Below are 23571 nucleotides of genomic sequence, written 5' to 3' on the forward strand. Positions count from 1 at the left end.
TTCCTATAGTAGGGGCCTTTAACGGAAACCATTTCCCATAAGCCCTCAGCTCACACATAATTAAGAAGTGGAAGAAACTTACTTGCATGTTGTTGTTTATTTGCTGTGCTAAAGGAAGACATTTAACCTTAATACAATTACACAGGCCTTGATTCCTGAAAGCAGCTGCTGTGGTGGATGCCAATTTGACTTTGAATGTGGAAAGTAAACAGACTTAATTTTCATGACCCCATGACTTCAGCTCTCTATAGTGAAAGCCAAACATATTTTTAGACATTACTAGACAGGCGACATGACACACGAGGCTGCTGTTTGTTAACAGTATTTGGAACTCTTGAAGCACTTTCCCAAACCAAAACAGTAAAAGTTGATGTCTTATAGTGTTATTTTGATCAACATTAACACACAAACAGACTAATGAAGACATCAGTTCCCTCCACACATGGTTTAGAAGTTGACTCGGTATGTTGTGGAAGCTCTGCTGATGAATCAGGTGAGGGAAATAGTAAACGTCAGCTGAGCCTTGGCTGTTACTACGGGCAGCCACAGCTTTTTGCAACAGTCGTGGCTCGGAGATACTTTTCGTGCCTGAACATGCGCTGCGACCTGTATCACGGCTGTGCCAATAGCAGTGAGTCACACAGAGAATATTTAAGGCACTGTGGGTATAGTGCTCCTAACGAGAACTGCTTCCATCAATCACAATATTCTTAAAATGAGTGTGCTACAGAAACCTACCCTGTGTGCATATTAGTACCATCTATTATCCCATTTAGCCCTAAAAACCTGTAAAACCTCTGGGCGATTTTCTTCCGCCATGATTTATAAGTTCCCATGTTGCATTGCGACACTCCCACATGTATTCTGATGCATTTCATTGACCAAGAGACCGAAAATAGGTGGAAAAAACTACAAATACTACAAAACGACGTATCCGCTTTCCCGGCTTTAATGGTAGAATAACACAACAGCGCCCCCGGTTTTAATGGTAGAAATGAGATAATGCTTTCCCGCCTTAAATGTGTTTAAGAGGAAAGTAGAAGAGCCAAGGCTCAGTAGAGCTGCTTTGAAACTCTACTGTATGTGAAGGATGTTTGACACATACTGTCAAGAAACAATGATTCATGAATGCTCGGATGGTGTATATAGAAGGTGTGTAACAGTTCTGAAACAGAGACATGGTTCTCAGATGGTTGTAATCCCAAGCTCTTTACTTTTCAAGAAAGCCTCTGTAAAAGGAGTATTGAACACACTCCATCCATATTATCTGTGGACGGAGATTAAATGCACCATCTTTGTTATTGTTTATATCCCATCATCAGCTGCCGTATATGTAATGTGTGACTAGGCTTGGGCGGTATCACAGTATACCAAGATATTATAGGAATGATAGGATATTATTTAGGAATACAGACGCTGCTCCTTCAGTCTGTATATCGACACAACTGCACCCACCACCAGAGGTTAGTCTCTATACAGTCATGGACAAAAAATATTAGACCATTGTTTTCTTCAGTTTCTTGTTCATTTTAATGCCTGGTACAACTAAAGCTACATTTGTTTGGACAAATATAATGATAACAACAAGACTAGCTGAGAAGAGTTTAATTTAAGAGCTGATATCTAGACATTTAACATGGTTTATTGGTAAGAAACAAAATCATTATCAAGAAAACCATGGGAAATGTCTAGATATCAGTTCTTAAATTAAATTGTGGTTTCACAGTGGTGAACCTGCTCCATCCTTGCTTGTGAACAACTGAGCCTTTTGGGAATGTCTCTTTTATACCCAATAGTGATTCTCTCACCTGTTACCAATGAACCTGTTTACCTGTGGAATGTTTCATCAACATGTGTTTTGAGCATTCTGCAGCTTTCTCTGTCTTTTATTGACCCTGTCCCAGCTTTTTTTAAATGCTTTGCCGATATCAAATTCAGAATAAGCATATATTTACAAACATCCATAAAGATGGTGAGGTAAAACATTATATACATTGTCTTTGTGCAGTTTTAAGTTGAATATATCACAAAGGATACACACTCACATTCTGTTTAATTTATATTTTACACTCTTCCAACTTCTTTTGTGGTCAAGGTTGTAGAAATGAAGTGGGAGTGCTTTGCTATGCAGTGTGATACATTGTCATTTTCCTTTTTTTCCATTTAAACTTGGAAGCAAACCTGAAATGCTATAAAATAGCAAACAGAAGTCTAAAAACCTTCAAATGTGCTTCTATATAAACTGTTAAAAAAAAAAGTACTTTACTCCCCATTGTTCCTCCTGTACTAAGAGCTGATATCTAGACATTTTTCATGGTTATTTTTATAATAACCAAAATCATTATCAAGAAAACGATGGAAATGTCTAGATATCAGCTCTTAAATTAAACTCTTTTGAGCAATTTTGTGTCATTATATTATCATTATATTTGTCCAAACAAGTGTACCTGTAGTTGTACCAGGCATTAAAACTAACAAGAAACTGAAGAAAACAAGGTGGTCTAAAATATTTTCCATGACTGTAGGTGTAACAGGCAGATGACCTGAGGAACGACACGCAGGACTATTAAAAGTAAAAAGCCTCTGTCCCCGTTTGGAAGTATTGGGTTATTCCTGATGATAAAGGCTAATCCAAAATGAATCTGCCTGAGATTGGGGGTTCTTTAGTGTTGTTAAAGTGTCTTGTAGTTGCCTTAATAACTCCCCCTCCCTCATTTGCCAAAAATAAAATAAAATAAAAAGATATGGACCAAACCATGGCTCAGGGTCTGAGCTGGGGTTTGCGATTGGAGAATCATTCCCCCCCCTTGCCTAGAATACAGTATAATCTCTTTGTGACAGATTAGGAAAATATACATTCTAATCATCGTATTAATGCATTGATGAAAATAAAAATCAATGATAAACCCAACAATCCACCATGCAGTATTTTTTTAAAAAGCCCTTGATGATTGAAGATATATCATGTATTGTTGTGGAGAGACACACTCCAGTCTGTTCAAATCTCCTGTGCTTTCTGCTGTAAACTAGCAGCAGCTGCAGCCTCCTTATATGGATAAAAACATCCCCATCACCGTTAAGAAGTCAGAGCAGTAATACTGACTGTGGCCAGCACACAGTGTTGTTCACTTACTACCTCAGTTCAGCTCTCCTCTACACTGAGCTGCAGCTACACACTCCATGTAAAGTACCTACATGAACTGTAAAATGTACAATAAATACAATGAATAAAGTCAGTAAAACTACAGATTTTCCCCACAGCACCCATCCCTTATTGGTTAATCGCCAGCAACACTCAAACCAAAATCTGAAATAAAACTCTTAAAATGACTCAATTACCCAGAACCAGAAGAATCCCTACATCCTCCTTGTAAAATGGTTAACTTTTTGTTAAAATAAATACAGTTTGTTTTAATTGCAGATCTGCAGTAAGTGAGGGGGTCTGGACAGTTGTGGTACGGTCACTGTGTGTAGCGGTGGTCATGCTGTGTGTTACTGTGTGTTGTGGCTCCAGCAGGTCAGTGTGTGTGCTGGTCGCCTTCAGCTGACGGCATCTCCTGAAGGAACGGAGAGAAGGAAGAGCGGACGGTGCGGCCGCAGAGAGACTGCTGCACACGGAAGTTATTCACCATGCTCTTCTGTACTTCCTCCTCAGCCGAGGTGAAAAGAAGGCTCCGGAAGACCGCCAGCTAAAGGCCAGGGCAGAAGAGACAGTCAGGAAAAGGGATGCTAAGTCTTAAACTGACAGTAATAATAAAGGCTGCAGTCCTTGAGGTAAAAGAAGTTGCCATGCAGGTTGGTTCAGCTTTCTGAATTGTTCAAATAGTTTGACACAGGGTACTGAAAAGGACTGTACTATAACAGGCAAAAGGAGCCCCCTTGTGGCTGGTCTCAAGTCCAGCTCAGCTTAACTCTATGGAGTTTTGGGCTATTTTGTCCATTTCTGAATCCTTTTCATCCTGCCTGTATACACCACTTAAACAATGTTTAAATGCCATGTTGGTATATTTTTTTCAGCACAACTTCACCTATATGACCTAATAATAATAGATTTTTTATTCTGACTTACTGGATCAACAATTTGAACCAAAAAGAAACAAAGAAAAACCAACATAAATGTGATCTTGTGATTATGTGTGATCCTGTCATCCAACTCTGGTTTTTATTCTAGTGGGACTCTATTTTATTTGTGTCTTGTGTGTTTAGCCTATCAATTTTGGTCATTTTGTGTCTTTGTAAGTCATTTTGTGTCTTTTTTTAGTTATTTTGTGTCTTTTTTTTGGTCATTTTGTGTCTTTTTTTTGTCATTTTGCATCTTTTTTAGTTATTATTTGGTAATTTTGTGTCTTCTTCTGTGTGTTTTTGGTCATTTTGTGTCTTTTAGTAATTTTGTGTCTTTTTTTGTTATTTTGTGTCTTTTTTAGTCATTTTGTGTCTTTTTTTAAGTAATTTTGTCTTTTTTAGTCATTTTGTGTCTTTTTTGGGGCATTTTGTGTCATTTTTAGTCCAAAATAAAATGTGATTTTTAATCTTTTTTTTGACTTTCTAAACACTATCATGCTCAATAAAGAATTTTAAATGTTGCAAATGTGAACAAAGGTTGCAAATATAACATATAAGAGGGTTACATCCAGTTCTATCATTTTATACTAAATATATTTGAGCTTGTCTCCAGTTTTACTTGGTATATCATCATCAAACTGAAACTGGCCTCATGGAGTTTACAGCCAGAACTTTAGAGGTAAATTTACAGTAGGGCTCCACGCTGCTTTGTTTTCTAGTATGGATGGAGTCAACAAGTCATGATTTGGTGCTTTTGGAGACTCCAGAGGGTTAAAACTGCATGAAGTGATTTCTTTGGCCACTTGGGGGCAGCAGAACAACATCTGATATAATCCTCTAAATCAATAGTTCTCAACCTTTTTGAGTCGTGACCCCCAATTTAACATGCATGTTGTCTGCGACCCCCGCTCACTGAAGATAATCTCACACGCACAATTCAGATCACCCAAAAAAGAAACAAAATGACCACAAAAAGACACAAAATGACAAAAAAAAAAGACACAAAATGACCAAAAAAAGGACACAAATTGACCAAAAAAGACACAAAATTACCAAAAAAAGGGACAAAATTACCAAAAAAGACACAAAAAGACTAAAACACATGAATACTTTCACACAGTGGAGACAGAGCTGGCTTCCAAAATAATTTGGCGACCCCCGAAAAATCATCTCGCGACCCCAACTGGGGTCCCGACCCCAAGGTTGAGAATAGCTGCTCTAAATGATGGTATGTTATGGTGAATGTGTTAGCAAATGGTTGTCTATTTTAGCTCCACTAAGTCCATCTGCTGTTTGGTGTGTAGAGGGTTTATCAGAGCGTATAAGCTGAACGCAGCTCCCTCCTGTGTCTGGAGAGGTTGATCAGAGACAAATAACAACAATTCTACTCCTTAAAGTATTGTCACGAGCACTTATTGCTGCACTAATGGCTATTATCACACTATAGCTTGATTGTTTCCCCCTTTTCTGTAAGTTGCTTTGAATAAAAGCGTCTGATAAATGACTTAATGTAAATGTAAATGTTAAGACAATGAGCTTAAAAAAGGCTGAAATCCCACAGAGCTACAGACAGCTACCAGATTTTTCACATTACACATAGTCACTTTATCTATTATTGATATAAAAAAAACCTTTAAGATCAACTAAACCAATAATATTAAGGATGTAGCTCAATAGTAAAGGGGACATAAACTCCTTTTCAAGTTCATACTTTCAAGGTTCATACTTATTTTTCGTTTTTTCTGTGTATTTTTGTGTCCTTTTTGGTCATTTTGTGTATTTTTGTGTATTTTTTGTCATTTTGTGTCTTTTTTGGTCCTTCAGTCCAACATAAAATGTGATTTTGAATCTTTTTTTTGCAAATGTGAACAAAGGTGTCAAATATAACATATAAAAGGGTTACATCCAGTTCTATCATTTCATACTAAATATATTTGAGCTTGTCTCCAGTTTTACTTGGTATATCATCATCAAACTGAAAATGTCCTCATGGAGTTTACAGCCAGAACTTTAGAGGTAAATTTACAGTAGGGCTCCACACTGCTTTGTTTTCTAGTCTGGATGTGATGAAGAAGTCATGCTTTGAAGCTTTTGATGACTCCAGAGGGTTAATAGAAGTTACAAACTCTAGCTTGAAGTTCCCCTGTTGAAAAAGACTGTTCTCTGCGCTGTCATTGCAGCTGGGCAATGACTGTAACCACACCGTAGCACTTTCTATACCTTCTACATAAACACATGCATATGCAAACTTTTGTCTGCTTTGAGTTATGTTATCAAAATAATATTAGTGTATGTTAAATCTAAAAAAATATAATCATAACACATGTAATGGAATAATCAAAAATCTGTATAAACCCACCTAGTAACATATTTTGGTCTGCATTTTAAATTATTATTTTGCAGCCCACACGTCTGTGACCTCTGAATCTCTGTAAGGAGGTCACATATGTGTGTTAATATTGAGTTTAATGTTTACTTGTTGATAAGAAGTTTCTCTTGATAAGATAAATATTTTATTAATGTCCTTGAATTATTTCTATGAGTGTATTTTGTACACTAGTGATAAACTTCATCTATATACAGTCATGGAAAAATTATTAGACCATTGTTTTTTCAATTCCTTGTTCATTTTAATGCCTGGTACAACTAAATGTACATTTGTTTGGACAAATATAATGATAACAACAAAAATAGCTTTAGTTGTTAATTGTTAAAGGAACAAGAAAGCAAGGAGAAAACAAGAGTGGTCCTATCATTTTTCCCATGACTGTAGATGCTGATATATCATAATCCTGACCCTGAATCAGTATCATTCTTTTGTATGGAGGTAAACAAGGAAAAATGTTAACTTAATGTTTAATGTTTACATTCTCGATAATTTAATGTCCTTGTATTATGGGGGAAGAAAACAGAAGACAGTAGTAGGGTCCAAGCAAAGTTGGGAACTACCGCTGTATAGTATAGTATAGTACAATATAGTATAGTATAGTATAGTATAGTACAGATTTTAGTATATATATATATATATATATATATATATATATATATACTATAGTACAGTATATATACTATAGTACAGTATAGTAATAGTAGAATTAGTAGAATAAACCCTGTGTAAACCCTCATTAATGTATGTGTCATGTTAATTATAAAAACCCAATAAATATAATTTTCAACACACACACACACACACACACACACACACACACACACACACACACACACACACACACACACACACACACTCACTTACCTGGTCATGGCTGACTTCTATATGCTGCTTCATAACGATCCAGGACACAGACTCTGTGAGGGGGGGGGTGGTCAGAGAGCCGTGGTAGGTCCAGTAGTCGTCAGTGTTGGTGGGTAACAGACAGGCCGGGTCGAACCTGTTAAACTCCACCACACTGTCCTACACACACACACACAGCATGTTTTATTATTTTATGTTACGAATAAAAGGTAAACAAGACCAGCGCCTACATTTTCTGCAGTTTACACAAGTTCATATATTTTAAACATCATACAATTATTTATTTATAATAAAACATTTTCTAAAACGTGAAAAATATAATTACACCGACTAATACAAGAATTTTGTGAGAGTATATTATCTTAATACTACAACCATCGTTATCTAATCATTATCCAATATAAAATATGTCATATACACATTACACAACTGTGGCACTTCCTCTTATTGGACAAACACAAGCACTATCAGACATTATTAGAGATAAGCAGTGTAGTAGCAGTGATGTGGAAGAAAGGCAAACATTGACATTCAGTCAATCACCTTAGCATGTACAACCACTAACCAAGGTTACAATAGTTTTGGATTTTTCATTAGTTTTAGTTTTTAATTTTGTTGTCAATTTTTGTTTTCAAATTCAGTTAGTTTTAATGAGTTTTTAGAGTGAGTTTGCTAGTTTTAATTTTTTTCTTTTTTTTTGGAAAATGCTTAGTTTTAGTTTAGTTTTTATTAGTTTAAGTTTTTTTGTAATGGGGTATTTGTTGGGTGCCAGATTAAAAAAAGTCACAATAAATAATAAAGATTATTTTCATATAACCTCTATTAGTAACTAAAGCATGACTATTTACGTTTACTTTATATTTTTGACACAAAACATTACATAGTCGACCAAATGAAATGAGTGAATAGAGTAAAAAATATGGATAATATATATAAATGAACACCAGCAGTGCATTTTCAGTATCAGCTAACCATTTAAATAAAGAATAAATACAAATTACATTATTCACACACTATTTCAAAATCAGCCAAAGCATTGTTTTCTGTACTAAATACTGTAGAAAAAATGTTTTTATTCAAGTGCATAATGGATGTGATATGCCAATATCAGCCAATGGTCAACCAATAAATCAGTCGAGCTCTATTAGTAACTACCAGTGGTGAAAGAAGTATCCAGATCTCTAACTTTAGTAAAAAGTACTAATACCACACTGTGAAATTACTCCACTAGAAGTAAAAGCCCTGCATTCAACTACTGTTTTTTTTTGTACTTTTACTTTTTTACTGAAGTAAAAGGACAAAAGTATCAGGGTCAAAATGTTCTTAAAGTATCAAAAGTAAAAGTACTCGTTATGCAGAATGGACCCACTCAGATTGTTTTATATATTCTAAATATTAGAGGTGGGGGGAAAAATCGATACAGCATAGTATCGTGACATTTTGCGTGGCGATATAATATCGATTCATGGCCGCCAAGTATCGATACTTTTTTTGTCATAATTAATGGAAAAAATGAAGTGAATTCTTTGGTACTTAAAATGAAATCAATTGCTTTTTTGATCCACTAGATGGTGCTGTTGAGTATTATTCTGGTGAGGTCAGTAGAGGTGATGGTCAGCGTGACAGAAGAAGTTGCTACAACAAAGATGGCGGCACCGGAGATAATAAATAAGGAGAGCCCCGTCCGCGTTAATGTCAAGCGTGTGGATTTATTTGGGATTTTTTTTTGACAAGGAAGGGACGAATGAGATAGAAATGACACATGGAGTTTGCAAGGAGTGCCGCATGAAAATAAAATACTCGGGGAATACAACGGACTTGCAGGCTCATCTAACTCGGCACCATCCCGAGATCTCATTAACTGATGACGCCAAAGCTAACGCTACATCAGCGCTACCGAGAAACCAGCCGACAAAACTGCCTCTCAATTCAGAACGCGCAAAGGAAATAACACAATCCATTGCTTGCTTCATGTGCAAAGACTTGAGGCCATACAACGTTGTGGAAACGATGGTTCTAGCTACATGGTAAAGACACTGGAACCAGGTATGTGACTCCGTCGCAACGTTATTTCACGGACACAGCCGTATCAAAGCTATACACAGCAGTAAAGCTTGAAGTTGAGGATAAGTTTGGGAACAGCAGATATACTTGCGATAACTTGTGTTGCGTGGACGTCGCGGGCAGCAGATTCATATGTGACTATAACGGCTCATTGTGTGACAGATGACTGGAAGCGTCTGTCTCACGTTCTTTAGACTCGAGCAGAACATGAAAGTCACACCGGAGCAAACGTTGCACTGCATGTTTGATATCAGTTCAGTTCAGTTTGACTGAATACTTTGTTGGTCAGTCTGTGGGTTTGACTCTCATTGTGGAGAAATAAAAAGACTGTCTTATTTGACAAAACAATTATTGCTTTAATTTAATTTTGTGGACACAAAATGCAGTTAAATAAGTAATTTTAAACAGTAAAATCGCAATATATTGTATCGCAATACTCACCATATCGCGAAATGCTTAAAATCACAATAATATCGTATCGTGACTCAAGTATCGCGATAAAATCGTATCGTGGGGCCTCTGGTGATTCCCACCTCTACTAAATATATTATTAGATTATTATTATTGTTACATTTATGTAAGCAGTATTTTACTGCTGTCAATGTAGTGCTCAGTTTAACTATTTAATATACTGTCATGTGGTTTAATTTATAAACATGAGTAATCACTTTAAATGTATCATGTTGTTATGTTGAATCTCAGACTGAAAAGTAACTAAAGCTGTCAGCTAATTGTAGTGGTGTAAGAAGTACAATATTTGTCTTTAAAATGTAGTGAAGTAGAAGTACAAAGTTACAAATGTGGAAATACTCAAGTAAAGTACAAGTATCTTGAAATTGTACTTAGGTACAGTACTTGTATTAAGATGTGTCAATCCTAAATAGGAAAATTATTCAGTAATAAATGTACAATAATGTATGTAATATATCTTTAGCACTTTCCTTCCCACTACTGAGCTGGGACGCTGTGTAGCATGCAAGATTTACATCTCAAACATGTCATGTTTTTTAATCCATGGTTGATCTAATTTGTCTCATCGTAGTTATGGAAATTGGATTTTGTTTGATAATGATTTAGGATTAAGTTGGTGGACAGGTGTAACACACCAGTCCTGTAGTTTCTCTACTGAACCACTAGAGGGCGTCAGTTTATTATTGTGTACATTTTAGGGATCAGCAGGTCGCAGGTCATCTGTAAGAAAACAAAAGGGGTGTGTGTGTGTGTGTGTGTGTGTGTGTGTGTGTGTTGTTGTACATTCTACATAGTGAGGACCGGAACACGTTTTTAACCAACAAAGTGAGGACTTTTTTGTGAAGTGACGACATTTCGGCCGGTCCTCTGGCTTGTTTTAGAGTTCAGTCTTTGTTTTAGGTATAAGGTTACAATTAGGCTTATGTTAGGGTTAGGGTTGGGCATTTAGTTGTGATGGTGAAGGTTAGGTTAAGGGGCTAGGGAATTCACTATTCCAATGAGGGCCCTCACAAAGATAGCAGTACAAGGATGTGTGTGTGTCTGTGTGTGTGTGTGTTGACCAACCTTGTGTCTGATAGCAGGCAGAGCATCTACCAGTTTCTGCAGCCCCTCGTGCCTCTTTCCCACCTACACACATACAGATTAGACATTAATCGGGACTCACAGTTTAATCTGCATATACAACACATACCATCCAGCACTGCCTCACAGAAACAGGTCAACAGACTGTACATGTCCATGTGTACAGTGTCAACAAGGTAATACAGCAATCAGTGTTTCTTCTGCATTATGGAAAGGATTTAAAGTGTGTGTGTGCAGTGCACTAGTGTTTGCTGTACCTTGAGAAAGACTCCGATAACAGCCAATCCGTTCTCCTCCATCACTGCCTCCTCAAACAAACTGTACTTGTCAGAGTTCCAGTGGACCAAGTGGAGCTGAAAACATACACAGTGAACAAACACATTATGAGACTGTGTGTGTGTGTGTGTGTGTGTGTGTGTGTGTGAGAGAGACTGTAAACCCTAACCTTGATCTTTTTAACCCCTTCTGTCATGATCCCCGGCCCACTAATTCTGCCCTTCAAATGACCCACTAATTCCTTCTTGCCTTCATTTTTCTTTTCAAACAAGTTTATTCTTTTGCCTGACTATTTCTAAGTGTACACAACATAGAATGTGATGTAAACTAAGAAAAAAATTCATTTTTACTTTTTTTTTTAACAAGAATTTTAAATTTTGATACAATACTAGTACAACGTCTTTAATTAACAACCTGCACATAGCGTGGGTCTAAAAGCCACTGAATACATACGGAGTTGAGTTTCTTTGGGGTAAAAATCTGATTGTAGATCTGTTTCTTTAGAGCTTCAGTATTTCTGATATTGTATCATTTTAAACATGTGGCATTGAAAAAGTATTAAAAAATTTGACAACCTGAGTGCAAAATTGTTGAAACACGTACAGTCATGAAAAAAACATTAGACCAGCCTTGTGTTCTTCATTGCATTTGTTCATTTTAATGTCTGGTCCAACTAAAGGTACATTTGTTTGGACAAACATAATGATAACAACAAAAATAGCGCATAAGATTATAATTTAAGAGCTGATATCTAGACATTTTATATGTTGGTTTTTTTGTTGTTTTTTTTTCAATTTTAAAAAGTATGTTTAATATGGAATTTGGAATGGAATTATTTCCCACATAAAGCACTCACATAACAAACCACAGAAAAGGGGGAAAATAAACAAATAGCACAGCACACAGACAAGTAATACACCAAAAATAAAAATAAAAAATAAAAATATGTATATATATATATATATATATATAAAAATTAAAAATAGTAAGTTACCACTGTGTTACCTATACATCTTTCATTTACTGTCATGGTTTTCTTAAAAATGATTTTGGTTATTATCAAGAAAACCATGGAAAATGTCTAGATATCACCTCTGAAATTAAACTCTTATCAGCTATTTTTGTTTTTAATCATTGTATTTGTTCAAACAAATGTACCTTTAGTTGCACCAGGCATTAATATGAACAAGAAATTGAAGAAAAAGGGTGGTCTAATAATTTTTCCACGACTGTATATTAGTTGTGGGGCATTACATACACAAACTTAAGCTTTGTGGTGCTTTATTTTGAAGCCTTAACTCATCTAATACGCGTTAAATGAAGAAGTGTAAATGAAAAGCAGACATTTGGTGCATATTCAAAACTTTCTGCGGCTGACAAAACAGCTGAAAATATTAATAAGTCATTTTCTCTGATCAGAATGAATACATGGAGTTTAACAGGTTTAGATCCAACCACAGCTTTAATCATTTGCAAATTGTCACTGACAGCAACAAATATAGCACAGGGCTGTCAGTCAGGACTGTAACTTGATACTCTGCGCACACACACAACACAACCACACACACACACACACACACAACCACACAACCACACACACACACACACACACACACACCACACCACACCACACACAAAAGACTGCTGAGTGGTGACAACAATGACATGAACACATTCCAACCATAACCAACAAGGGCCTGGCAGAGGACACACACACCCACAAAGAGTCAGTGGAACCTGTTGTTACATAAGTGTGCTGACATTAATGGAACAACATAGAAATAGATGGTCAAACGTGAGGAGGGACAAGGATACCATTTTCAATTCCAAATATACACTGCCCGTGTTTGAATTTAGCTTTAATGACAGAAAGAAAGAGAAATGGAGACATGCCTCTGGATCACAGACCCTGGCAGCATGCCTGACACCAGCTATACCGTCCTACAAAGTCTAACTGCAGTAACTACATTTTTGGTCGAAATTGAGTTATAACTAAAAATTAACTCCTTGATGTCTGTTTTATCTTGTGATAAAACCTGGCACGGCATGTTTTCTTTAAATCACAGCATGTTAGACAAAGGTAAGGATTAGGGATGGGGATAATTAATTGATGATCAAATTTTTAATCAATCTGTGAATTTTTAAATTTTAACCCATAAGAACCCAGACCCAGTTATCCTTAGAGGAAAATTTTGGGAGATATACAACAGAACAAGTGGACCACATAGAATACATTTATGATGGGGTTTTTTAAAATACTACCCCTAAATGTCAAAGATCTGTGATGTGACATATACCTTACATTGGGCGTTTATGGTATTTATCTTATATTTCTTATTTTAAAATAATACAAAAATAGACAAATTTTCTGCTGACAGAAACACAAATTTGTGTTTTTCTTTGCATCTCCACAATATTTATCACAATTGTGGCATTAATAGTGCTGTTCAACAACAAATTATTTTTCAGATTTGTTTTTAAGTAACAAAATAATAATACAATAATAAATAAAATCTCCATAACATATCAAAATTGTGACTTTAATTTGTTCAGGAAATATGGTCAGAACAAGTTAAATGTAATACAGGACATCCTATTAACAGATTAGAATTGTTAAATGGGTTTAAACCTCGTAACAAAAAATAAGCTTTCTGAAATGAGCTACTTTTTCACATTTGTTTCCAGTCACACAGACATTTTGGAGAAGTCACTTCTTGTCAAAGTCACATGACCACCACACCAGGGTGTTGAGTATACGTCGCTTAGGGATTTAATGAGTTAAGGTGAAGCATAAAGCTGAACATGGGAGATTCTAGAAGATTTAAAGTGTTTGTTACACGGGTGTCACCCTGGGTTCTTATGGGTTAACTGTCTCTGACTGTGTATCAGTATCACTGAACTGAAACACACTGAGTGTTCAGTTCTGTGGTCGTACGTCAATCAGCCAATGAGCTGAGAATGAAGTTGATAAAGCTACAGTTTGCAAACTGAAAGTTGCAATAACAATTATAGAACACAGATAAATAGAATAGTATCAATTTGAGCAGAACTACCTTACATTATCAAACCTTGTTAGCATGAATTACTAGGTTTAATTTTACCCAAAACTTATTTAAACACAAAACACATTTAAATATGAAGATTACTGTGAAAACTAACCTCATGCCTTGTAGAACCTGATAATGTAATAACTTCCCAATAATGTAATAAAGTGCATTTCCCAATAATGTAACAATTTTTACCAATAATGTAATAAAGTAAAACAACAAGCACCTTTAGATTTCAAGAAGCTGTTGAATGCATCCGTGTGTCATGGATACCTCGTTTGTGAAAAACGGATGAACGGATCAAAAGTTAATAAACATTCAACTTTGACCTGTTGGTAGCGCTAGAGCTCTTGAGCTAGAGTTGCCTACACAGTATTGCTGTTAAGTTATTACAATATTGGGGAATTATTACATTATCAGGACTTGCGAAATGAAGGCTAACCTGATAATGTAATAACCTCCCATTAATGTTATACTTTATTACATTATTGGTTAAAAAAAAAGTGTATTACATTATTGGGAAATGCACTTTATTACATTATCGGGAAGTTATTACATTATCAGGTTTTATTACATTTTCAATGGACTCAAGTGCAGATTTTTATTACATTATCGGGGTTATTACATTATGGGGAATTTATTACATTATCAGGTTCTACATGCCTCTTCAGGGGCTAAAACATAAAACATTGAACTCCTTGACGTTATCTTTACAGTTGTATCTCACTTTAGTGTTACGATCACCAGGAAATCTTTTTTCGTCCTTTCAAAATAAAAGTGTCCCTTATCAAAACAGGCTTTTACATAGTACTGTATAGATATATTTTATTTTGCCCATGTATGCATGCAGCGAATAACTGATTAATTAATCATTAACATTATAGATGCTCCAGCTGGCAGGTTTCTTCCAAATGCCCATCCCTAATAAGGATACCAAAATACTGCGGTTACATGTTGTGCTGCACCATCAGTCAGCCTTGTTATAAAATAAATATTAAAATATATTATATGTGGGTTTTCTTTAATAGTAATACCAAGTGGCAACCTCGGGGGGTTAAAATTAAGCAAATGCGCATGAGTCAAAAACAGCAATTCTTCGATTGGCCACTTGGGGCTGGCTCCAAAAGCTAGTCAATCCCTGTAGACCTGATATTTTGTCAATGCATTACATTGTCAGTCAATTCTATAACTGAGAAAATAAATGAGTAGGAATAAAATAAATTGCTAAATAAACATCATTACTGTTCAGTTTCAGTCAATTGCTGACTATTTTATAAAAAAGAATAAAAAATGGATAACCAACACTGTTTCTAAGCAACATTTGCTGCATTATTTTTATATATGTATTTATATGTTTTTATGTATGTCACATTATTTTATGGTTTATTTTATCTGTTTTATATATAATGTTAATGCAATGTTTAGTGTATGTATATTGTATATTTCTGTCATGTATGATTTTTACTTTGAGCACATTGAGTATATGCCTGCTGTATGAAATGTGCTATATAAATAAATCTGACTTGACTTGACTTACTTATTGTGTTAAAAAAGTCTTCATAATGGCACATATTGGACAGCATAAACACAAAGCTGGCTTTGATAGACCGATAGTAGCCGATAATATCTGCCGACTGATAAATCTGTTGGGCTCTAACAGAGATATTCCTCTTCCTGTCTCATTTATGTTCCTGACAATAATACAGAAATATGCAGCATCCCATTTTCCCTGCAGGAATGATTTAAGTTTCATGTTACAGCACAGTACCTCTGCAGGGAACAGCTTCCTGTCCACGGTGTGCTCTGACCCCCAGGCGTTGCTCTCACCCCAGTGAAAGTGGAACTGGCACAACCTGTATTTGTCTTGCAGGGGGCCTCCTTTCAGCGCTGCACCAGGAAAGCAAAAAAGCACATAAAGATCAGTGTATCATTACTGTGACTTTCTCAATACTTTTAAAACAATGACATGTCTGTCCTCCAAAAGAATCAGATTACATCTCTGTCTAGTATTTGTTTCCTCCTTCAGAAAGAGGAAATGACACCACAGAGGACATCTTGTTCAGGTTCTTCAGGCAGTGACACTGACCCAGAAACAACCAAGAAACATTATAAAGCTATGCATTAATTACTATCTTTTTATTACGACACTTTATAACCCTTTATCAATGCCGGTAACTCTACTTAGAGATAAGTAAATGACACGGCAGCATAATATTGTTAGAGTGAGAATCATCCATCTGAAAACTGAATCTGTACGTGCCGTACGTTCTGTTTATTTTATTGGTAATTCAATACTGGTCTCAACACTTAACCCTTTATCGGGCGAAGAACTATATTTGGTAACTTCAGTGGATATCTCTGGGGGGGGGGGGTAATATTTCGAGAAAAAAAGTTGCAAATTTACTCTAAATCTAAAAGAAAAAAGTCGCAGATTTAAGAGATTTAAAGTGGCAAATCTGCGAGAAAAAAGTTGCAGATTCCCGAGAAAAAAGTGGGGGAAAAAAACAACCTTTTTCTTCCAGATTCACCACTTTAAATTTCATAAATCTGCACATTTTTTTCCTCGTAGATTTGGCACTTTAATCTAGTAAACTTTTTTCTCAAAATATTACCCCCCTCCCCCGGGTCCGTATGTTTTTTGTTTTTTTTTACACATTCTGGCTCTATGTAATTTCCTCCAATATTCCCTAGGGTTGAAATTTGGAATTTGCAAGTATTTCAATGAGTGCCCTATTAAGGGTTAACTGCAATAAACCTGTTTTTGTTCTCTTACTGACAGACTAAGCTCAAAATAATACAAAGACTGAGGGCATGTGACTATAAAGTGGTACATTTTTACAGCTTTAAAACATTTGAAATTTATTTGGAGGCTTTGTAAAGTTATATTGTTGTGTAGTTTCATTTTGGTGTTGCCCAGTAATTATACCAAGATGACCAACACTTTAAAAACAGACTATATAGTAGGTGGTAGCAGTAAGAGAGGCACGCGAATCACATGACAGTCACCAGATCCATGACTGTTGTGGTTTTTATCAGCAGCTCTAAGTGTAGCATTGATTACAGGATTTACCAGCAGACAGAGGGCTCTTTAAGGAAGAGGGCTGGACGTGTACTGAAGGGGATAATCTCCTTGTGTAGATGAAAACATGCATTCCCCTCACTGAAATAACTTCAAATCCACTCAGATTTCATGGGAAACTACTCACTTGCTCCATGTCTAGTTGTTAATAATGAGGAACTTACATGGATGAAACCATTCTTTTATTTTTTAGCTTTCCCCAGGGCAATTAAGAAAAGACTAGAGTTAGAATTTGATTTTCTCTGACCATAAAGATATAGAAAGACATAAAAGAGTACTTACTGGACTTGTCTGTAGTGTCATCATACTCCACCAGAAAGGAGTAACCGTTGTTCCAGATCTGTTGGCAGGTGTAAGGGTCATAATTGGTGACCAGAGGCTTCAGCTCCGAATCGAAGACGCTCTTTCGCACAACGATGTCGATGGGAGACTGACAAGCCCCTCCTGGTACCGCGAGGGGTCCCTGCCACATGGGATGCACTGGAGAAAGGAAGGGAGGAGAGGAGAGGAGAAGAAGACGGAGGAGAGGAAGTAAATCAAAGAGAAACTCAAACTCTCAGAATTTACACTGCAAATGTAAGAAAAAACAAAAAACAAACTGGAAACTGGAAAATGCTGACACCTACTTTTCATGTTGTATTCTGCTGCCTCCTGCATTTTAAGACAGTCCATTTTGAAACAGAAAAATCAGTTGCCTTATTAAATGTATACAAAAGCTACACGTGTAAGTGCCAGGGTGGCACACACTATCCTTCTTCCTTCAGCCGTTTCAAGGAACTGAATGAAAAAGGAGCAAGTGAGCAATTGTACTTCCTTCTAGTCCTGTTACTTTTTTTTTCCTAAAAGGAAATTACAAAATATGAGGGCTGGCTGTACAGAAAGTGACACGCGGAATGTCCTGGCACGCCCCCAGCTCCCCTCCACAGCGGGGGAATCAGACCAGGACCTCTGGCCGGTCAAACCCCCAGCTAAGGCCAACCACTGTCAACCAACCTGACTTATAATTACCCCAAGTTCCGCTGGCTTCCCTTCCCTCCTTCCTTCTTATTTTTCGTTTACCCTTGAAATCCACCCAAAAAACATTAACTGCACATATAAAATGTTCTACTTATAAAAACTGGAAAAGCTTAATTATTTAAAAAAAAAGGTTTTCCACCCCTCATGACCAACATCTAGAGAAAAAAAGTGTTGTTGTCAAAGGGCACAAAAGCAGCGCAGTCTTTTGTTTTCCTCTCCATTCATCCGGCACGGGGCTTAAGGTTTCCAGTGAGCTAAGCTGAACAGGTCTGACTGGGAGATGACCTTCATCTTCATCAGATTTCAGCGGCTCCTCCTGGGGGAGTTGGCTGCCTGACTCTTATTGCATGGACACACAATAACTACTTTCAAAGCCACTCATGCTCACTCACTGAGAAACTGTCAGCTGTGAAGTTATTGTGATTCGTGGCAAGTCACTGTGTCACTCTTTAGTGCTACTCAAAGTGTCACATAATCACCAGATGTAACCAATCAGATAATGATGTGTTAGATGTAGGGTTGCCAAAAGTATCGATACTCAAAAAAGTATCGATACTAAAACGTTGTAAAGTTTGAAATGATGCCAGTATGCCTCACTATGCACTGTATCACTTCCCTAAATTTTCTGCGAAAGAACATCCGGGTAGTTGAGGCAGAGCAATCGAGCACAGATACACAGAGCGTCTCAGTTTTCTGCCCTCGATTGCTCTGCCTCAACTACCCGGATGTTCGTGGCAGAAAATTGAAATTGAATTTTGCTAACTGAATTTGAATTGTGAGAACTGAATGTTCAGTTCCAAACTAAAAAAAGTAAATTCCAAAATACTATTCAGATTCAGTTTTTCAATGCAATGATTCGAATTGAACAATTCAAATTCAAATTATGTGATTCAAATTCAGTTTTTTAATGCAATTATTCGTGTTAAGCAATTCAAATTCAGATATAAATAATTCAAATTCAGTTTCTGGTGGCACATATTGCAGCCCATAAATTTACCCTCTAAAATTGGTATCAGTCTCAAAAACCCCATATTGGTGGGCCCTAGTTTTTACCTGGGGGATGGGGAAAGCAGAATGTCTCCTTACAAAGAAAATTAGCATGAGGCCAGATCAAAGGTCAGTAGGTTGACCTCGTTTTTAATTGACCACTTCAATGCAAAACCAAAAGCTCTATCATAAAGCCTTGGGCAGACAGTGAATACAAGCTTGTTAAAGTTAAATATGAACTCTGTTTATTGTCATGGTTGAACATAACAGCTCTACTGCCCTGGCCTATTTTTCCACTTTCAACCACTTCTTTGGCATGTCAACTCTGAGGCTGATGTTTCTGGGTGTGGTGAGGAAACTGTTGGGACTCGTCAGACAGGTTTGTGTGTCTAGATTATTCCATAGGCACATCAAGCTCAAGGGGATGACTCGGGATTGTGAACATGTTAATTAATCCTATAGCGACTCACTAATACAGCAAAGATGGCCTAATATTGATGTCTGACAAAACTTCAGCCTACTCAAGTACTGTACTAAGACATTTACCAGTTTTTTTACTTTGGAAAGTGAGACAAACAGAAATTCCCAAAATCATCGTATGTCAGAACTCTATTCTGTGTGATCTTCTGAACTAATTTAATATTTTTTCACTTCCAGTCACTAAGCTACCCCCTTTAACAGCCTCCCACTTTGGAAAGCTCTGATCTATTGATGACCACATGTCCCAAATTCTGGAGGGTCACAAACTGTGAGCAGTTGTCCTGAAACTGGAATTCTGTCAGTTTGTCCAGAAAATGAGACTTAACCAAGTTTTGATAATATGACTTAATAACACATCAAATTGCCCAGAGATGGACACTGTTATGTCCTACATGAATTACAGATTCAGTGGTGAGTTTTACATTTGACTGATATTATTTGATGACCTGTAATGTACTGGAGCTCTTTTCTCGTCTGGTCACCTTAGGTTTACCCTATAAAATTTTATGTTAAATATTTTATGTTGCACCTATCATATGTCAGTCTGCTGGAGACATGTAACAGACAGCAATAAGGATATAACAGTGTACAGTCATGGAAAAAAATTATAATATATATTACATAATATAATGATATTAGTTATCATTATATTTGTCCAAAATGTACCTTTAGTTGTACCAGGCATTAAAATGAACAAGAAATTGATGAAAACAAGGGTGGTCTAATAATTTTTTCATGAGTGACACAAAAACTACTTACAAACTGAGAAAAACAGCTTTAAAGTTCTTTAACTTGTTTTAACTGGCCAGCCAAGTTATATGTAGATAAGTGATATGACACTTATTTCTACATGTATTGATGATGTCATTTTTATGCTCAAAAGTCATGATGATTTATTTGACCTTTGACCGCAAAAAAACGTTGTTACTGCACTTTGGTTTTGCTGTAAAAGGTTCTAATAGTAATGATAAACAGAGTGCAGTAATTACAATGTTGTGGGTGGGCTAATCATTTTTTCCCTGACTGTAGATGTGATGAAGACAATAAAGGCGATTAAAGACACAGTCTGTGTGGAATGGATGTATACATTATGTACACACCTGTACATATGCAGTGACCTGACATAGCCTGACATAGCCTATGTAGGTCAAAGGACTCCAATAATCTCAATGGCCCCTATAGTGATATCACTGTGGAAAAACTGGAGCTGGTGGTCTGTCTCAAAAACAGCCCACTAAACTGAATGTGTTTGATCCAGATCCAGTGATGACGGAATCCAGTCCGGGCTTTCCAAAGCTCTCCATGCACGTTTTCGGACGACAACAAAAGTGAACATTAACAAATACTGTGTGACCCATAATGAGAGGCCTGGTAACCTCAAAGGGACCCAAAACCAACCCGCAGCCGTGCTGACACACACACACAGGGGACATTTAAATGTTTTAGCCGTTAAAATGTTCCCTTTGAGGCTGAATGACAATGAGCTGCAGTGTGGACACGGTGGAGACACGATAAACAGACACACAGCTGGGACACAGTACTCACTCTGAGACAGGACATATTTGCTGGAGCACGCCGAGAGGTTGCATCTCCTGACGGCTGTTATCCGGTGACTCCTGGCCCGTCTGACGAGCTGTCGGTGGAGCTGAGCAGCGAGGGGTCTTATTGCGGATGTCAGAGACACCATGGTGGTTAAGCTAACGTTCAGAGCGGCTACACCAAGCGTCTTTTCGCGGCACTGCTTTAGATAAGCTAGTGGTTAGTAAAACCTGTTTAACCCCTTTTAAAGTTGGAGGTAAAGAGAAAGTTCCGCGAGGAGCCTGTTCAAAACAACTATCGGCGGCTGGATCTGCTCTGTCTCTGCCCTCTTACCGTGAGCCTGGAGGCGGGGAGGAGGGGGCAGGCTTTAGTTTAGCACACATTCAAAATGTGACCGCAAAAACAACAACGTTCCTCCTGAAGCGATAGCGTCACTTTAACCCGGTTAAATAGTGCCCCTGCCTGCGTAGACACACGATAAATGATAAGATGGGGTCGCTGTTTGAACACTGTTGACTCTGCAGGACTGACGGGGGAGAGGGGGGTCACAGCGCCGACCAATTAGCGGCCTCCTCTGAGGGGCGTTAGCGATGATGATGATGATGAGGATGATGATGGGTCAGACAGACTTCATACATCTGTGACAGACGAAAACAATCACATTTTGCAATGATCAGTGGCGGTTCTAGACCCGTTTTACTGTGGGGGACAAGGAGGGGGCAGTGTTTAATCAGAGGGGCCCATTAAAAAACGGCAAAGATTATATTTAGGCATTCATAGCCTTTATTTTAGCCTCACATAAAATTTATAAAACAGAAATTATCCAAGTCTAATTCTATCCTTTACAAAAACAAGTGATTTGCTAAATAAGAACTGCCTTCATTTGCCTAGGCTTCAGCCTAGTCCTTTTTCTGTTGCTGTCTGATGGATTCTTTTGTAAAAAACATGGTTGTATTTATTATTATTTTTTTAACCAAAATAAAGCATTCATTTATTCATTCTTTCATATATTAGCAATGTAATGATAATACAAAAGGAAATGTTACAGCTGTTGTAATGAAGCAAATCTGATCTACGTCGTAGATTAGAGGGCAGTTCAATCAAAATAATAGAATATAGTTGTAAAAAGTATGAGTACAAAGTAGTATAGCATATAGTACTATAATGTAGCATATAGAGTACAAGTACCTCTAAATTGTACTGAATGACAGTACTTGAGTATATGCAGTGCTTCAGAAAAAGATTGGCCAAATTTATATCATAGGCTATTTTTAATTTAAGATATGTTTTTATTTAAATGTGCAATTTATGGAGCTTTGATTTAAAAAAGGTACGACTGTTATACAGTATTTATGTTCACTTAAATAAAACAGTTTCAATAAAACTACTTGTGACATGTCATATTTGGCTTTGACTTTGACTGAAAATTTGCTCTTACTTTGTGATAAAATATCAGGATATATATCTTATATTGATATTCAGTGTAAATATATCAGCATATGACTTTTGGTCCATATCGCCCAGCCCTAACTCAAGTACTGTACTCAAGTACAGCTTTGAGGTACTAGTTCTTTCTTGAGTATTGATAGTGAAGTGACATTTGTTTAAATTAAACCTCATAACAGTATGTTAAGAATATAATGCTGATTGCCGGCAACTGTATGGTAAGGCAACAGTGCCTGCCATGAAAAAGGTCTTCTCTGAATCATGTTCTGCCTGGGTCTTTCAACTGTTCATGCAGATGCTGCACCTTTAAACTTCATTTTTGCTTCCATCATCTTCATTCTGTATCTTTGCCCATCATCCTTTGGGGATCATTGCACTTTCATCTTATTCAACATTTCGACATTCAGCTTGTTAGTAAAGTCCTGTGTGTGTCTCTGTGTGTGTGTATAGTGTTGCAATATGGTTACTGTTGAGAATGTCACATTGTGTACAGAGCTGACCACATGACTGCCAGACTAAAACCCCTGAACTGGGAAAACAATATAAACAACAACATGGGACATGGATTTTCTATGTAATTTAACCCTTTGATGCACAACATGGGTCTAAAGTGACCTGACTAAGTTTTTATATTCTATATCTTTGCAATAAATTAATTTCATCATTCAGTATTTCAGGTTTTCCTCAAATTTTTGATCATCATAAATCCAAATTTTTTGTTTTCATTTCTTACTTTTTGAATAAAAACCCTTTTTTTTTAACACTAC

At 36.8% G+C, this 23571-nt stretch overlaps 1 protein-coding gene across 2 annotated transcripts; it reads right to left on the reverse strand.

Annotated features, from left to right (window-relative positions):
* Nucleotides 1-66: 66 nt before the first annotated feature.
* On the reverse strand, nucleotides 67-21792 carry ca5a (carbonic anhydrase Va). 2 transcript variants are annotated; one of them, XM_059334783.1, is made up of 7 exons: nucleotides 21365-21792; nucleotides 17618-17815; nucleotides 16025-16143; nucleotides 11191-11286; nucleotides 10916-10978; nucleotides 7316-7474; nucleotides 67-3689 (listed from the first exon to the last, which is right to left on the reverse strand). In XM_059334783.1, exons 1-7 carry the CDS (start codon nucleotides 21504-21506, stop codon nucleotides 3519-3521), a joined length of 948 nt encoding a protein of 315 aa, XP_059190766.1. In that variant the 5' UTR covers nucleotides 21507-21792; the 3' UTR covers nucleotides 67-3518. The 2 variants fall into 2 exon arrangements, with proteins under 2 accessions (XP_059190766.1, XP_059190767.1); XM_059334784.1 differs by lacking the exon at nucleotides 21365-21792 and adding an exon at nucleotides 17962-18170.
* Between the last annotated feature and the right edge of the window lie 1779 nt (nucleotides 21793-23571).

The sequence above is a fragment of the Centropristis striata genome, chromosome 6 (genome assembly GCF_030273125.1).
Source record: "Centropristis striata isolate RG_2023a ecotype Rhode Island chromosome 6, C.striata_1.0, whole genome shotgun sequence".
NCBI lineage: Eukaryota > Metazoa > Chordata > Actinopteri > Perciformes > Serranidae > Centropristis > Centropristis striata.

Coding starts and splice junctions, on each gene's coding strand:
- ca5a (XM_059334783.1), bottom strand. CDS start 21,506: ATGGTGTCTCTGACATCCGCAATAAGACCCCTCGCTGCTCAGCTCCAC. Junction 16,144..17,617: donor TGACACTACAGACAAGTCCA/GTAAGTACTCTT, acceptor TTCCTGGTGCAG/CGCTGAAAGGAGGCCCCCTG. Junction 7,475..10,915: donor TGCCTGCTATCAGACACAAG/GTTGGTCAACAC, acceptor GTGTGTGTGTAG/GACAGTGTGGTGGAGTTTAA.